We start from the raw sequence: 18923 nt of genomic DNA, 5'->3' as shown, positions 1-18923 counted from the left end.
AGACCAGACATCATACATCCTTCTCTTATTCCTGTTTTGACCTCAAACCAGATGCTGCTTTGCCCTACACTACAAGTCAAATTGTTGTAGAAACTTTTGACAAATTCAATTATTTCTTTTTGAATTCCATATGATCTGAGTATTCGCCACAATGTTTTTCTGTGTATACTGTCAAACGCCTTCTGGAAATCCACACAGTTGACGTAGAGCTGCCTTTGCCATTCTGTACATTGTTCGATTATCTTACGAAAAGCAAATATTTGATTGATGCACCCTATACCTTAAGGGACTCCTGCTTACTCATCTGTTAGCTGTCGCGTCAATGTTACAATCACTTAGAGCGCCTTTATTTGTTTACTTTATTATTATTTTATTGCTGTTATTATATCCTGTCTGTCTGGTAAGTTGATTTTTATTTCCAAATCTTGAAGAGCCTCATTTATAATTGCTTTTCATATGGAGCTGGTCTGTCAAGTCCTCTGCTGTCAATAGCCTTCCCTTTTTTTCTTTCATATGGACATCATTGCTTCTTAATTTACCAAAGATTTCTCTTGTAATCTTGTAATTTTTTCCCTGTTTATTGTTTTCATTTGCTTCTTCTGCTTGTTTAGCTAGGTCTTCCATGTAAGCTCTTATGTCTGATCTAGCCATTCGCCTAAAATTTTTGTCTAGTACTTCATAGCTTGCTTTGTGTCTTTTTTGTAGCCTTTCTGATTTTGTGTTGAGTATTATCTTGTTCATATGACGCCTTTATTCTATAACATTCCAAGTACCTGATGTAATCAATTTCTTCATCTTTTTACCATGCTTACAAAATGTAAAACCCAGACATTCCTCGTTAGTTGTTTCGAATATTGTTCTTATTTGATCCCATTTTGAGTTGACGTCTGTTGAATTTGACGAGACCATGTCAGGATTATCTGTCAGAGTTTGAAACCTATTCTTCAATTGAAGGTTGAATGCATACTTTACATTATGATTTTGTAATTTTTCGTTATCGTAACGGTAGGGACTAGTGTTTTACGTCCTGTACTCCTTAATTTCATCTTAATATTTGCAGTATCAAGCTGATGGTCACTACCGACATATGCTCCTCTCTTAACTTTAACATATGGGTCAAAATCTTTAATTGTTTTTACAAAGGCGGTAATGGTAACGTTTTTTCCTGTAGCTCAGTCCATATCGTAAACTTGGATATGTATGAAATCTCGTTTCGAAGCTGTGACATTTTCACATATGTGGTTAAATTTTCGGGGTACGAAGTGAGATTCCTTTTTCCGTAAATTAGCAAACCCCGAACATCCTTTTGTGATGCGGCTCCTTGTGGTAAAATATCCCCTTTTCAACACAATGAGTTCTCTGAAAATTTAATACTTTAAACACATTCAATAGCTCCATAGTTTTTACACATTTATTCTATGTTCCTCTACTTTACTAATCACTACAAATAATTAAGTTCAGTCATTTGTTAAAAATAGAAACATGTCCAATATCACTACACAGAGATTTTTTCTTTACACGTGACTTTAAGTTCCTCATTTCGGGGCGCATTAGGGATGTTGTCCCATATAGCAATGGACGCCTATTAGTATCATTTATCATAAGGTGATCTATCTGATTCTTAACCATTCCTTTCGGAGAACACCATTTTAACTTATCCATATCTTGATGTGGACAGGTTGTAAGCTGCACATAATTCTACTAGTCTTTCTCCATTATCATTTATAGTAACACATCCATGTTTACCTATTATTCTGCCCATATCAGTGTTGTTGTTTACTTTGGGATTCAAATCACCCGTCACCAATATACTATTTAAGATGTGAACTTTGCAAGTTTCCCATTTTCGTACACAGTACGTACGTTCCAGAATCCTATTCTGGTTTTTGCTTAAACGCTCAGCACTTCATTCCTATCAGTAGCTTCCTTGCGGCGTTCACTATTGGCAATAATAATATTATCTTGAAGGTCTATTCGCACAGCGGTTGTGTTTGATTCCTTTGTAATGTTTTTACAGGATATTGGCCCTATTCCGAACCCCCACAACATATGAACAAACTATGAATTCAGTTGAAAAAGGTAAAACTCTCATCACACCGATACAAAGCAGATAGACCAGTAAAACAACACTTTCTTGACGTGGAAGGGTATTTATTCATCCGTACAACAAAAATGACAATAAGATCTGAGAGTACTCGTAGTTATTGGCAGCTAGTTCAAAGCCACAAAAAAATCATGCATCTTAGACTAAAGTATCAAACAGTGCACATCCAACATCAAATGGACTTATTGTTAAACGTAATAAAAAGGCGGAGCAAAATAAGACCTTGTGCAATGACAATTATAATATATAGGTTTCCTGGTGTGAATTTTTTTTTAATGTACTTCCTTTTTAAGTATATCTGTATGGGCTTCTGTTTGAACTGTATAAGACTTTTTATTAACTGCTATTCATTCTCATACTTTCATATTTATTAAATGATATCTACGGTAGTAATGGATGATTTTCGTAGTCTTCTAATTAAAAATTACGTGAACAACCGAAATAGTGGATATACCAGCTCTTTATTTCAATTACAGAGTGTCATGTATTTATGCATTTATTTCTATAATTTGCTTTTTGTTAATTTGCCTAAAACTGTCTACTTCTTATCATTCATTTAAAATATTACATTAAACAGAAAAACCGATCGAAAGGGTATCCATTCACGCGTTCACATTTATTTTTACATGAATTGAGTATAGTTTAATTCGAGTGCCTTATTAGGTTTATATTGCAATATTCCAGACACCCAACAGTATATATGAATGGATATTTTGGTAAAGGACCTGGCGAAGTTTTACTGACAAATGTTGACTGTAAGGGAAATGAAGTAGACGTCAAACAGTGTAATTTCACGGCTTGGGGCCATACTGACTGCACACATTCGAGTGATGTTGGAATATCATGTGGTATGTGCTTTGTTTAAAATGACGAATGAGATTTCAAAACTAGTAATTTGGCAATTCAAACCCTACGACACCTGAAAAATAACACACTTGATAAATGCCTTGTTGGTCTTGACCAGTATTGATGTGATTGTAAATGGGATGTATTAACAAAAATGTGATATAAACACAAGCTCGAAAATACGTTATCGAATACATGATCGAAAAAGGAATATGTATAATTCATATGCGGATGTTGATATAATGTAATAAGTGCTTAATAATAGAACATTAAATGGATAGCTGACAGCTGGACAATGTAATTTTATGTTTTAAGAAGCCTCTGTATGAGGTATGATGTAATTGTCTCAAAAATATAAAGGAACATAATATATAGTATTAGGAGTATATGGTAATATTAACATGGAGACACCTATCAAAAATAGTCCCAAATAGCGGATCAAAGCAACTTTGGGTCAATGAACGGCTAACAACAGTGAGCAAACCCAATTTGGAATAGCAGTCTTTAAAAGTGCATTTCATTCTTCAAAAAAACACATTTACGTTTCATAAAAAAACAGAGACAAAGTACTTCAGTAATTCATTCTACACGAATACATACATGCACAGAAAAAGCCTTTACATCATGTTACACAACCCAGTATAATTTGTGTTACTAGATACCAAAGTTAACTTGATGCTCATATACGTCCTTAAAAATATATTTCTCATCGACAAATTTGAAAACCAATTATTGGAAATCTTAAAATCAATAACTCATTTAACCCCTAGTACTAGAAGCAAATATAAGTGATAGTTATATGTTTACCTTCCAAGCAACCCCTGTGAGACTAGTAGGTGCCATCAAACCATCAAAAGGCAGACTCGAAATCTATCATGCTGGAGCTTGGGGGTCAGTCTGCGATGATAATTTGAGCATCAAGGATGCTACTGTAGTTTGTAGAACACTTGGCTTCATGGCAAGGTAATAGGTGTTAGCTTGCATTCCTACGTAACTGTTTTATCAATAACTAAAACTTGGCCGTGATTATGATTATTATAAGTTAAAATGTACAAGTATAATGTAAACAAATCTGTCGGTCGTTTCTGTTAATCTACCACAATAGTAGCAGCTTAATGATATATGCATTCGCTACACTATGGACCAACAACTGTGTGTTTTTTCCCAACTACAGATACTATTACATGTAGGACTATGAACCGCGATGGTCACGCTGAATTCCGATGATCATTCTGAAGTACGATTGTAAGACGCTGAAGTATGTTTTTGATTAAGCTGAAGTGCGAAGGTGGTATTGTGATGTTGTCTTATTGATAGCTACGCGGAAGTGCGATGGTGGTAACGCTGAGGTGCGATGGTCTACACACACTACATTTTAAATTCTTATCATGTCCTAGTAGAAGTCAATTTCTATGTTAGAAGCAGCTTACATGTTTTTAAGTTCATAAGGGTTTTTTTTACACTATACATACTACTAGATTCGAGAAGGACTGGTGATAAAGTCTGCAAAGTAATTCTTTTAAAGGTACAATGGAGCATGAATTTTCTAAATGCATAAGGCTTCGCATATATATAATCGTCGTAATAAAATATTATGATATACTAGGAACTCACGAATGGAACAAAGAAAAGATGAAATGTGAATTCAGAATTATGCTCACATACAGAAAATTAAAATGGACTTTATCCCATTGAGTATGCAATTGTAACTAAGGACAGACATAGACAATAATGAATGCAAATGTATATACTTGATATAAAACAAATTCTGCATGTAATTATCATAATAATTTCACCTTCGTAAATTTTAAACTAGCTATAGTGCGTCTTATAGTCCATCGCACATGAGCTAAAGGACCATCGCACTGCCGAGTCTTACAAATGTTTTTGGTGTCGACAATAACAATCACCAAACATGAAATCAACGTGTAAACAATATACTGTACATAAAATAATTCAAGAAATGTCAAATAATTTTTTAGTATTGTTGGACGTATGCCTTACCAAGGTATATATTTCCTGACAAAGGTTGATCCAAATGTATCTGAATTGTATTTAAATCGTAATGCATTTATACCAAATGGAATGAATTTGCAAAGGATTCCTTTTTTTTTTACTTCATCCGTTCGTATATTGTCTGGCAGCCATCTCTTTGTCGTTCGTCAGTTTAATAAAGCAAAAATACAACTAGAAAAATATTTAAAAAAAAGACGCATAAAACATTGAGCAGGTTTGAAACAAAAGACCGACACTAAACAGCCCAAACTTTATAAAATGTCGTCTTCTTAATAATATGATGACTCTTTTCATCCCAGACAATAAACGCATTTTTTTGTATAATCTGTATATTATTGCGATATTAAATATGTAATTTAATATATCTTTTTAAAGTCACCCAGCAATATATCCTGGAGGACTTTTTGGTCACAGTAGTTTGCCTTTGAGAATGACTGACCTTAGCTGCAATGGATCAGAAACTGACATATCTGCTTGTCAGTACAAAGGATGGGGCAGTCATAAATGCCTACAAAAAGACGACGTCGGTTTAGAATGTCGTAAGTCGTCAAACATAAGTTGATAAAAATATAATGTCATAAACGTATGTGAACTTGAGTAAATAAATGACTACCAGACAGAATGAGATAATGAAAATGGGACTGTGGATACAAATGTAATAACTCAGTCCTGTTATGTTTAAACTAAAAGTTTTTTAGTTGCTAGATTTGATTTTATTCTTCCTTGGTAAGAATAATGTGCGGTTGTACATGTATTTTTTCCCTTCAACCTGAATGAATTGTTGCCATAAGAATAGCATTTTTTCACAAAGTATGACTATTAAAGAAGCTTTTTGTTTATATAAAAATATCAAAGTCATTTAACTATTTCTTTGACTGTATTGTATGAATAAGTTTGTATGAGTGTTTTGTTTATATTTTCTGGTGATTTTATTGTTTGTTTAATTTATACTTGTCCCGAAGAAACAAAAATCAGGTTAGCTAACGGACCAACACCTTCCAGAGGAAGAGTTGAAATAATGTACCGTGGTGAATGGGGAACTATATGTCGAGACGCATTTGGTCAGGACGAAGCCAAAGTTGTCTGTCGGATGTTGGGTTATCATAACACGTAAGTTATTTGAAAGAAAATTGAGTTTTTGAATGGGGAACTTATCAACAACCCAACCGAAAACAGCCACAAATTGGTCTTCAACACAGCGCAAAATCCGGCACTCGGAGGATGGCTTAAGCTGAAATCTTATACGACCTAGAAGTATAAGAAGAAGGTTATATGATTTGATTTTCATTGAGACAACAATCCACCAAAATTCGAGTGAAGTGGATTTAAGCAATTAAAAGCAAGAGTGCGACTTTCAACAATGACAAAAACATATATATAGTCGGCTATAAAAGGCCCGACATACAACATGAAACAATTTGTATAAAAAAGGTTAGGAAATAGTTTATAACAAAACAATGTAGGATAACAGATATGACAGACATATACTTCAAGCTCCTGACTTGGGACAGACGCATACATAATGAAGCTGGCTTTAATGTATTTGTAAGCACTCAATCCTTGAATAAGCTCGGAAAGTGTAATATGTATCTACGAATAGTTTATATGTAAGGACAGATGGTCTAATATCCTTATGTTAAACCTGTTTTATAAAACTATATAAGTAAAGGAAACGAGTAAAGTTATTTAGTAAAATTCGACATGTGTATTGCAAAACAATATAGATTACATCTGGTTAGTTTATTTTTCATTGTTTTTACAAAGGTAATAAACTAGGGTAATTGTTGTTATTTTGACGTTATGTCATAGGTATGCTCGTAAGCATAAGCACCATTTTTATTTGACCAGATCTGGGTTTTTGCGCTGGAAAAAAGTAAAAGCAAACACATTCGTCATCTAGTTTGCATTTTTGAATTGACTGTAGTTTATAAAGCCATAAAATACATCATCAATACCAGGATTGAATTTTGTATTTACGCCAGACGGGCGTTTCGTTCAGAAAAAAATATGTTAACATTTATTTAATAATCTATAGTATCTTTCAGTAATTATCGCATTCAAAGTACAGCAGTTTATCATCCTGGAACAGGTAAAATTTGGATGGATGATTTATCATGTGATGGTTCAGAAAATGATTTATCTGACTGCAAGTTTTCCGGGTGGGGTCAATCAAATTGTGGTCATTATGAAGACGTCGGTGTAGATTGTGGTAAGTATTAATTTTTGCAGTTTTTAGCTTTACTATAAATATAGACAGTTGTGGCTTAACGATTGATATATCTTATAACATACTATTGGTTGCGGTTTCTCTTTAGTATATTTGGGATTAATGTTTTTACAAGAAAGCTATTGAACAAAGTATTCATGCTGGAGTGTTAGCTATCAAACATATTCTATCATGATTTTCTTTACATAAACTTCTCATCTTTATCACTTTGAACCCTTGATTAGATAGCTTCCCGGTGAACAGCAACCCTCTTTTACCATATCAACTTGCATATAAATACTCCATGGGCAGGCGTTGCTGGAATGTAGCTACATATGAACAGAAAGTTGTCAATTAGGAAGCTTAAAGTATCATTTTTATCGTAAAGTTTAGTTTCAAATGATATCATTGTCAATTTCTAATTATAAGTAAAAAAAATATAAGCCAGACTTAACTGTATTTGTTGTATAAATATCATTGGACCTCTTTTAACTTAGTAATAATGTTTGCGATATCATTTGTATTCTAATAAATAGAGGACTTCATAAGATATCAATATACCTCAATTAGTGCAAGAAAAACGTTCTAAGAAATCAAAACATACATATATATATGTATAAATATAATTACGTCCGAGTCAGTGACAACCCTACAACAGATGTATCCATCGGATCGCCATCAATGATGGTGATACATGGCTGTGTACATAATGTATATACAACTCGTCTAAACATCAACCAAACAATGTTAGATCTGTAAATTTGTCGTGTGGTCTAGCAGGACGGCTGCAGTGCAGGCGATTTGGTGTCACGATATCACAGTAGCATGGGTTCGAATCCCGGCGAGGGAAGAACCAAAAATTTGCTTTGATCTAACATTGTTGGGTTGATGTTTAGACGAGTTGTATAAGTATAATGATACACTAGCATACGACTTGAATCGGCATTAGCTAAACTTTGAAAACAAAAAATGTATAAACTCAATGGTAGGCTGTTTAATATTGTCAAGTTCATTTTTTCTCTGGGTTTTCTTAACAGACGCTCGTGTTTCACTCAGTGGTGGATCCAATGAAGGTCAAGGAACTATTCAAATTTATCACGAAAACCAGTGGGGTACTATATGCGATGATGGGTTTGACGTAAATGCCGCAAAAGTGATATGTAAAATGATTGGTCATCACACTCTGTTAGTATGAGCATAACAGTAGACTTTATGTGTTTACCATTTATTCGTACAACAAATAAGTTGCTGATTTTAGGATTAATCATATAAATTTTCATACGTTTAACTATTGTTTTTACTAAAACATACTTGTTCTTAAAAAATAACTAGCTTCTTAAAAGTTTTATTGTACAATTAATATTCAATATATTTTATAGATTCTGAAAGTATTGCTACTGCTTATTTCATTCCATCTCCGACCCTCGAATTTCCAGTTATCAATACGATCTGCAATAAAAATACCACTTTATAAATCTTACAAATACGATTCATAATAATCTGTAATTTTGATTGGCTGACATCACTCGCATTGCATATAAAAAAAAAAGCATATTTTAAATTTTGATAAGGCTTCGTGTGCTTTTTGCAGAACGAATTTAACATTATGATAATATGTAGAGTGCTCATTCTATTAATAATCTCACGATTAAGCCCAATAAAATGAAAATTGCACTCACACCAAAACATAAGAAATCTTTTAGGACAAATATATGATTAAAGTCACAAATAGCAACCATTCTTATCCGTGTTAAGAAGGAAATATGTTTTCCGAAATAATTTGAAAATTGTTATGTTGAATGAAATAATTGCAAATGAGATCTTAAGAATCTAATGCAAAACGTGCCGATACATCGAAACCTTTCAAAAGGAGCAAATTCGGATGGTGCATACAAGCTCGGGCATACGGCGACACATTATTTGATTGCAAGTTCTTTTGGTTTAGTATTGAAATTCATTACATATGATGAGAGTATTTTTTGTAATGCCTTTTGTTCAAAAAAGGTGCCTTTGTTGAACTGAATATTACAACGCTCTTTATTTCAAGTTTTGAGTCTCGGTAAAACCTCACTAAAACGTTGGCAAAATATTTGTCTTGTCTAATATTTGGCACATCAGACTAGCATTTCAAAAGCTTTAAAAGCGCCACATATTTCCTAGTTAGAAGATGCATTTGATCAGTACAGTATCTACACTTTAATAATCCTTTTACATGTAAAAGGACAAAATATCAAAGAACCTAAGTAGTTAAATAATTAATATATATTTAGTCTATGTCTTGTTCTTTACAAAATATTAAAATACAACTATATATTGTGATTATTTCAATAAGTTATAAACAAAAACATCTTTACACGTTTGTTTACAGCAAGCCAACTGCATATTCTCAATCTGTTTATGGAAGTCGGCCAGGTCCAGTATGGATTGATGACGTACGCTGTACTGGTGCAGAAAGCGATATTGGATCGTGTACATTTTCAGGCTGGGGTAAAGAAAATTGTGGACGCACGGAACAGGCTGGTGTTGATTGTGGTATTTATTAATATAATTCAAAATATAATGCAGAACTTATGTTTTATGGAAACTTTGTAGAAAACAAAAACACACCATATAGAGGTGCATATTGACAGGACATTACAAGTTAATTTTGAAAACAGAATGTTGATCTTCGTGAACTATTTAAACAGGTTGTCATCGCACCGACTTAAATTCTTGAAACCCTATAGACAGTAAGAAATAACAATGTAAATCCTCAGAATCAACGCATCACAATTTCATAAAACTTTGTAGATAATAAGAATATACTATGTAGATGTGTATATCGATGGGAAATTATTCCCATTGAAACATAAAATTTAGACACTTATTTACTTCTGCATCATTTTGATCATTGACACTTCTCTGAATCAACACATCATAACTACTAGAAACATTGTAGATAGTTAGTACATACAATAAAAGTGTGCATGTCCACCAAAAATTTTGTTCAGTGAAATTTTGTAGCAGTCAAGAATCTTTGAACTTGTTAATCTGGTGATATTTTGTTTGCCCAGTATCAATGTGGAGTGGAGGGGTTTGTGAGCGTGCTCACTAAGGTTCTTTAATGACAGACAAGTAAAACAAAAAGCTTCAATATTATTTATACGCAGGTATAATGCAACTTTTATACCATACATTAGTAGGCTAACTTTAATTTAAAGGGTTAAAAAAACTTAATTGTCCATGTTTTAATCAAAACATTCGACTTGCATTGCGAATGGGAATTTTTTAGCATCCTCATAATTTGTTGTAAAACATATTTTTTAAGCGTGCATGCTGATGTTTTGCAATATATTTACAAAGTTATACACATTTTATAACAGGATCATATTTATCAAGGCTACACGGGTAGGAATGACGATTGTTTGTACTTGAAATGTTAAGAAAATCTTGTCAATGAAAACATCTTGTATATAAGTTTCGGAGAATTGTTTGTTAGATAGTTACATGTTACACAGTTTAATTTATCATTTTTTTAAACAAATATCTAGATTTTTATCTTTTTTCTTAATGGAAGAAACTTTTTACAGGGATGGTTTTGAACATACAATCATTTAAAAATTTTAGCAATTAAACACAGAATATATTCTTATTACTGGCAAAGAAGCAAAGCTCAGTGTGACATTTTTAATAATGATATATAATGCCATAATTGTTGAAACGAAATACAGTTATATATCTGATGCAGCAACATTCGTGAATCATTTTATATTTAGTAACCTTTCGTATACAATAAATGGTTGAATTATCGATTTATCTGCATACCTAAAAATTAAGTTCTATTCATTTCTCAGATTTGTTGCTTTGTAACAGCAATCTACGTTGTTTTTGAAATGTTATTGAACAACGCTGAGCACATGTTGCAGATAAGAAATCAAAGCAAATATATATACTTCAATATTTTAGGCAATGCTTTTCGACTAGTGAATGGCAATACTGAACTTGAAGGCAGGGTTGAAGTTTTTCATAATGGTCAATGGGGAACAGTATGCGATAACCATTTCAATGAAGCTCAAGCTCAAGTGATCTGTAAGATCATGGGATATGAGCGAAGGTTTGATATTGTTGCACAATTATTTCTTTTTATAATACAGGGTTTGCTCTTTTATATAGAAACTTATAGTAATCAAATCTTTGTTCCTGGTTATCGTCTTCCTATTATTTAACCATTCATTAATTGTACTTTCTCTTTATTGAGTGCTAGCAATTATCATTTTATGTTCCTTTACATAAGCAAAATTGTTTTATGATAACTTAACGTATGGCATGATTTTTTACTATCACTATATGCGTTACGTAACCATTTTGCCGATGTTGGAAACTGGTATTTTCATTTTGAATGTAACGTCCTTGAAACAAACAACGAGGATTGAATGGCTACATTGATAGCCTTTCCTACTATGCATGCCTTAACCCCATGGATAATAATACCCAGTTTAAAACATCCACGATTTGGATACGGACACCATTAGAAAATGCACAGATCGGACGACGCCTAAAAGGTGTCTCTAACCAGTTGAGACGTAAATATATCGTAAAGTTCAACAAGGCGGCGACTGTAAAGCATTATGGATATACTTCGGTTAGGTTTTGAAAATTTGTGTCAGATGTTAGACCATTAGTTTTTCCCCAACAATATAGGGTCAAATATTTTGCCCCATAACACACATTTTTTCTTAAATAGCTCATGAAAGGTCATTTTCCAAAATTAAAGTAGATTTTTTATTTCTTTTTTTTTATTTTAGACCCATATGCAACCATTATTGTACAAGTAGTGTTATATATTAATACAAATCATTCAGATTGACAAGATACTTTATTCCAAATGTATTTCCAATTTTTAAAAAAAACTCAACCAGTATAACGAAGGATATCATTAATGTATTGATAAATAGAGTAATAAATAAAAAGAAATCACCAAAATGATGCATAACAAATTCTTTTTTACAATATCAGTATGTAAGACAATAACCATCAAAACCAAGGAGTAAACAGAGACTCATACACCAAAAATACATTTACATCAAGAGTTAGAAATAATAAATAAGAAATAACACAAGCTCCACTAAAGACCGGGAGTGAAATCAGGTGCTCTGGAAGGGTAAGCATTTCCTGAACCGTATTCGGCACCCCTCGTGTTATTTCATTTGTTTGGTCGGTAATGATGAAAGGTAATTATGACTGAGGAAGAATATGATATATTATTTCTGACACACTTTTGTCATAATTGTCAATCAGCTCATGATGGCGACCGTAAAAATTCTTGAGTGATGACCTTAATTTGACTGATTCATAGCCCTGTCTTAGCAACTTTTGAAAAAGCAGTATTCCTCGTTCAACAAAGTTAACGTCCTTTGAGCTAGCTCTAGAGCAACGTATCAATTGAGACACATATACTCCATATGTTGGTGCCGCGCTGGGATATTGCTACACAGAAATGTAAAGTTGGCTATAGGAACCTTAAAATCATCGCGTTTGTCATAAATGTTGGTATTTTACCTACCATCAGTAGCCATTTCGAGAAAAAAATGGTCTACATTTGAAGCAGATTTGTCTGTGTTGGTAGTATCTTTAATTTCAAGTTCATTTGGATATATTAAATGTTAGTGATCACTGAATACTATTATTAAGAGACAGTACATCATCAATATACCGAAAGTTGAAATTAAAAGACTAGGCTTATTTCTTTTCTTCTTTCTGTACAAGCCCTTTGTAAATTCTGCTTCATAGAAATACAAAAACAAATCTGCAAGTAGAGGAGCGCAATTGGTACACATTGGGATTTCAATAGTCTGTTAGAAGACCAAACCTCCATGTTCAACAAATATGTTGTCAACTTCAAATTTCAGCATTGCAGTGCTATCCTCTTCTGTGTATTTTTTGCTTTACTCTACTTGATTTTTTACAATTAAAGTAAGCTGAATTTCTGCCCATTTGCATACAATAAATGTTGCTTTTGTAAATTAATATCCAATAAAGGCTAAACAATCAACATATTTTTCAGGCATCCTGTGATTTACAAAAAAGCTCATTTTGGGCCAGGATCTGGTAAAATTTGGATAGACAAGGCACACTGTCAGGGTACCGAGGAAGATATTGCATCATGCATTGGAACATATCATCAATATTATGCGATTTATTCAGCTGTTGTATATTCATATGGTGGCGGCTGGTGGAGTCGTACTAAGTATGCTTATAAATCAAGGAGTAGATCTGCCATAAGATACCTGACAGAATGGGGTCACTATGGATGCACACATAGTGAAGACGTATCGATATCTTGCAGTAAGTATACTTTAGTATACAGTGAAACCTGCTTAAGCAATACACCTGCATTAGGCGAAAAACTGTTATAAGACCAGTAAATGCATGTCCCTCTATAGTGCATTTCATATTGGTTAAATCTGCATTAAAAGAATAACTGTCTTCAGATACCACTTTCTTGCTCTCATTTAGATGGTCTCTTGACACAGCTTTCATTGTATATTATGCAGTCGTTATGATGATGATAATAATGATAATATTGGTAGAAGTAGCAATAGAAGTTATTGAAATAAAAACTCAAAAAGTATACACAATTGTGTTTTGCAATATTTCCTATGTTTGCGTTATAATAGAAACATTTGCAAAACAACGAAAACATTTGCCAAGTAACGCAATCATTTTGATTGTATTTAATCATTAAGTTTTACATACGCTATGACCAAACCTATTTTAGCCTTACATTTCACATTTACAATCTATTTTGAAAGCAGTGTATTTGTTAATGTCAGCATGTGCATGTCCGTCTGTCATTCAATTTATATTGTGACTTAGCTTAAAGAAGGGACATGAACACAAGGCCAACACATCATAATAAATATGCATTTCAATAAATGAATACTAGAAGTGGAATTATACACAAATTAGGAATGGATTGTTTACCAGGAAATTATTAATTAGATTAAACAAGAAAAAAAAGTATATTTACAATTAGCTACTTGAGAAGGGTAGCAATTTTTATTTTCTCCGGTATAACTTCAATTCACTATATTAAGTTCAAAGGGCTATGACTTTTAATATTTACAGCCTTCTCCATGTATAACAGTTGAAATCCTTGAAGCTTATATATAAATTAGATAAAACAAATGTTTGCTATATAAGGCAAAAGTTTGCGTTACACACATCAAATTAAAACATATAAAAGAAAAGCATTTGACGTTCTGAGTTTGTAATGTCTAATACCATTGTCATTTCACGTGAAAAACATAAGTTTCAAGTTAACTAACGAAATCAATGGTTCAAAGATTAATATCGAGTGAAACCACATCGTGCTTCAACTCTGCGTTTCATATCTTTAGTAAGTCATCGAATATCCTTCTGTGGTAACTCTCGCCATTCCCAGTGCTTTTCCGTATTATTAAACATGTCAGTAAAACGACATTTTAAAATACTAAATCCCTGTGATGTGTTTTAGTCGATTTTAGTCTCTGATGCATGATTTTTTACTATTAATTGGTTTTGGCTTTTAACTAGCTGTCAGTAACTGCGAGTACTCTCAAATCGTATTTTCTTGTTAATTCGACCTGTTGATACTGTTTATAATGCTTTTTTGTCATTTTTTATTTATATGGATCTTGGCTGTATACCAGCTTTGACTATTTGTAATATCTTCAATTTTTCACTTATTCTTACAACATTTGTATAAACTTCAAGATTATAAAAACCCGGTTTTTTTCTAAAGTGAACATTGATTGGTTAAATATTTCTCAGTGTGTTTGAATTTATTTGATAGCCTTTTGGTCATGACTGTTTGTCTCTAATATTTAATTAACTGTGCATTTGTATTCAGATATCGCAGATCAAATTTATTCGTTCTTTGTGTAATCATACGTTTTTGATTGAGTTAAGTCTGCTAATTGATATTTTATCGTATGTTTTTATATGTTGTGATGTTATGCTATTGTTTCAGAAAAAGGGAGAAGGTTTGGGCCCATTAAAACGTTTAATCCCGCTGCAAATGTTTGCACCTGTCCTAAGTCAGGAATCTGATGTACAGTAGTTGTCGTTTGTTTATGTAATATATACGTGTTTCTCGTTTCTCGTTTTGTTTATATAGATTAGACCGTTGGTTTTCCCGTTTGAATGGTTTTACACTAGTAATTTTGGGGCCCTTTATAGCTTGTTGTTCGGTGTGAGCCAAGGCTCCGTGTTGAAGGCCGTACTTTAACCTATAATGGTTTAATTTTTAAATTGTTATTTGGATGGAGAGTTGTCTCATTGGCACTCACACCACATCTTCCTATGTCTATTGTTTATCCAATTGAACCAATCTCTGCCAGTGTATTCTTAATTTCAAATTTCATTTTGAAAGCTTAAGCACAACTTTCCTCACTCTTATCGAATGACCAGCAAATATTCAAATCTTTCGTAAGATAATCATTAACCATAACTGTAACCAATCGGATATGTGGTATTCGCTTTAACAAATAACGAACAAGGAAATGCGTACAATAAAAACCCAACATTTTAACGCATTACATGTTAAACATTTCATTATTTCCCTTGTAATATTAAAGAAACACAAATAAGACTGGTTAACGGAAGGACAGCAACAGAAGGACGATTAGAGGTTTTCAACAATAATCAGTGGGGAACTGTGTGTGACAATGCATTCAATGTAAACAGTGCAAAAGTAGTATGCAGAATGCTTGGATATGATACAAAGTTAGTACAGTTAAATGATATATTCAAATAGCACCATTGTTTTATCTTAAATTATATAAAAACCATCAAAAAAAAGTCTTTGATTTCAGAAGAAAATAAAGTATTATATTTATATATACCAGTTTAAAAATGCAGGTATATCTCAAAGCGTTTTTAGGGAATTCCTATATTAAAGGTTAGAAACTAAAAGTGTTTTCTATAAATATTTCATGTATAAAAACAAACAAAAAAACACTTGTCAATAAAATGTACAGGTTTTTTAAAATTATTATGAATTTGTGTTGTGCATGCAAAAATAGCAATTTCCCACAATGCTACAATGTGTCGCAAATTCAAGAGATAGTGATAGGCGTCAGTGTCATAAACATTGAAGTTCACATCTGCTTTTTAATATGTACTTTTAATACACTTTCCACTTTATCGTGTAACGACCTATTCGATTTCTTCTGATTATTATTTTTTTCTTCTTATTCCATTAGAAAGTATGTAGAAACCATATGTTTTTTTAATCAGCTTAGAATTACCTTTTTGTCTCTTGAAATTACATTTTCAACCGAATTTTAATATTTTCATATCATAATAAATAGTTAGAAATGGAAAGACCTATAATTGTTCTCTGAACAATTGCTTTTCAATTGAACTAAAGATTCATAGAATTTTATAAAACTTATACAAATGTTCTTTGGGACCACAAGACAGTTTCGTCAAAAATAATTTCCACTTAATTTACTGACACATGAACTCGTGTTTTGCATAGTCAATTTAAAATTAGTGTTTAAGTTTTTCAGACAACAACAAACCTTTATGGAATTTCTACAAATTTGCACACACGTTTTGTGACGACCAAAAAATTGTATCCACAACAAAATTAAATTGTGTTTTTGTTTTCTGACTTTTATTGGTTAAAGGACTACTTTTTTAACATTAAAAGTTAGCATACCGTCTGTGTGTTAGTTTGAATGCCAATTCATTTTATAAACCTTCATTAGGAACTCGCCCAACTTTGAAATTATCTGTTCTATGATAAAGAAACAAATACATGAAACAAAATTTTGATTTATTTTTATATTCTACTGACAAAGGGACTTCTTTTATTAAATTGAAATACAGTTTAAGTGTTAACTTTTATATGTACCTTTTTTGTGCGAAAATATAGGTTTTGCTATAAAAAGTTATTTCGTCAACAATTTACATCATAAACTATTTCAAAATGTTTGAGAGAGGCTGTAAATTTGTCTGCATCAAAAGTAGAAATTTATTCAAATCGACCAGTCTCTTTGATTGGACATTTGTGTTTTCAAATGAAGGTTATAGAGGGAGATATCAAGTAAATAAACATTGTTGATCTCTTAAGGTTCATACAAATACAGCTTTTTTTGTTTTCCTTTTTTATATGAATGTTTCAAAATGATCCGCTCAAAAATGAAAAACGCAAAACATAAATGGTGCCTTTATATAGAAAACGAAAGATGATAGTTCTTATTTTTATTCTTGATCAAATGTATATGGCTACAAATCCTACAAGGTCTACAGCTTCAATATGTCAAATCGTCATAACTGAAAAAGTTTTGTGTACCACTGTTGTTATAAAACGCAAAAGAAATTCAAACGATTTCAACCATTTATTTTGAAGATTGAAAGTATGATAGAATGATTATCGTAAATGAAGTGTACTATATATTTATAAGACGTAATGATCGGCTGTGTTTTTTTGTCTAATAATACTAAGTATTTCTTCATATTAAAATCAGATGTTTTGTTAAAATATTGAACTTTTGTTTTATCATTTGCAAAATTGCGATTTTCATACATTGTAATTCATTGAACCAATAAAAGTGGCGAATAATGTTTTTTTTTGTTTATCTTTGAACTATTATCATATTACTCTTTTTGGCTGATACAAATTATTTCGTGTAATTATATAGTTATCAAAGTTAACAGGATAATAATTTTGTTCGTCAGACGCGCGTTTCGTCTATACTACATATGACTCATCTTATAACTTATAGGTTCGCTGAAGCCTTTGATGGAGCTATTTATGGTGAAGGAATAGGAACAGTCATGATGAAAAATGTTAAATGTGTTGGTAATGAAATTGACATAGGTGACTGCACTTTTGACGGATGGAGAACTGGTACCTGTAGCCATTCAAAAGATGTCGGTGTATCATGCGGTACAGTTCCTTAATGTTTTGAAACCTGTAATTTTTAGTTCAAACTCGCCTTGTTCTCAAAATCACTAGAATAATGTTTACTGTCATCAGTTTTGATTAGTATTAAAGCGTGTGATGTTCATTCTGATCAAGAATAAATAACTATAAAGTAACGTTGAATAAACGCTTCGCTTCTAGGGAGCATACCCCTAGAAGAAAACACTTCAAAAAATATGTTTTGCATATGAATCTTTCATTATACACAAAAAAGTCATGTTATATTGCATCTGAAATATGTATATCGTATTGACCGTAAACCTGAATATTTGTCAAAATGACGGATCGTAAAAATATGATTCGTTATATACTTACTGCAAAAAAAAATTGAAATAACGTGCTATAGATATAGTATAACATGTAAACAACACTGTATAAATTACACGCTATTGAAGCGCTTTGTTTTTATTAGACAAACCTTCATCAGGAACGTGCTAAGCTTTATATAAAAAAGTCAAGGATTTTAAAAGAACCAAAACAACTGAAGAGCATGCAATGAAAAATAAAACACAAACAAAACGTGGCAAAACCATTTAAGTCAATTTTGTCCGAGGGAGTTGATGCTTATTGGTCTCTTAAAATGTAAAAATTTATTAACGGATAATTTTATAAATGTTTGTTATTAATCATGCTTGTACCAAAGTATTGACTACACAACAGATCATTCTCCTGTGGAATAATAGTCCAACAGCAGAGGTATCGAAAGAGCTATACATAATGAAAACCATTCATTATAAATTTCTTGACACTTTTTTAAGTAATGTCTAAAGTACATGTGTTTTTATTTATTGGATGTT

At 32.1% G+C, this 18923-nt stretch overlaps 1 protein-coding gene across 1 annotated transcript in view; it reads left to right on the top strand.

Moving 5' to 3' along the window:
* The window catches only part of LOC134723025 (deleted in malignant brain tumors 1 protein-like), a 59512-nt gene that overhangs the window by 10076 nt on the left and 30513 nt on the right, over positions 1-18923 (top strand). Inside the window, exons 6-16 of the mRNA XM_063586657.1 lie at positions 2789-2952; positions 3721-3913; positions 5342-5505; positions 5929-6076; positions 7012-7175; positions 8210-8357; positions 9541-9704; positions 11118-11265; positions 13216-13496; positions 15770-15917; positions 17927-18090. Coding sequence (XP_063442727.1) covers positions 2789-2952; positions 3721-3913; positions 5342-5505; positions 5929-6076; positions 7012-7175; positions 8210-8357; positions 9541-9704; positions 11118-11265; positions 13216-13496; positions 15770-15917; positions 17927-18090 — 1886 coding nt within the window. The remainder of the gene's footprint in view (positions 1-2788; positions 2953-3720; positions 3914-5341; positions 5506-5928; positions 6077-7011; positions 7176-8209; positions 8358-9540; positions 9705-11117; positions 11266-13215; positions 13497-15769; positions 15918-17926; positions 18091-18923) is intronic.

This window comes from Mytilus trossulus, chromosome 6 (genome assembly GCF_036588685.1).
Source record: "Mytilus trossulus isolate FHL-02 chromosome 6, PNRI_Mtr1.1.1.hap1, whole genome shotgun sequence".
Taxonomy (NCBI): Eukaryota; Metazoa; Mollusca; class Bivalvia; order Mytilida; family Mytilidae; genus Mytilus; species Mytilus trossulus.
This window is presented reverse-complemented; position numbering and strand designations above follow the sequence as displayed.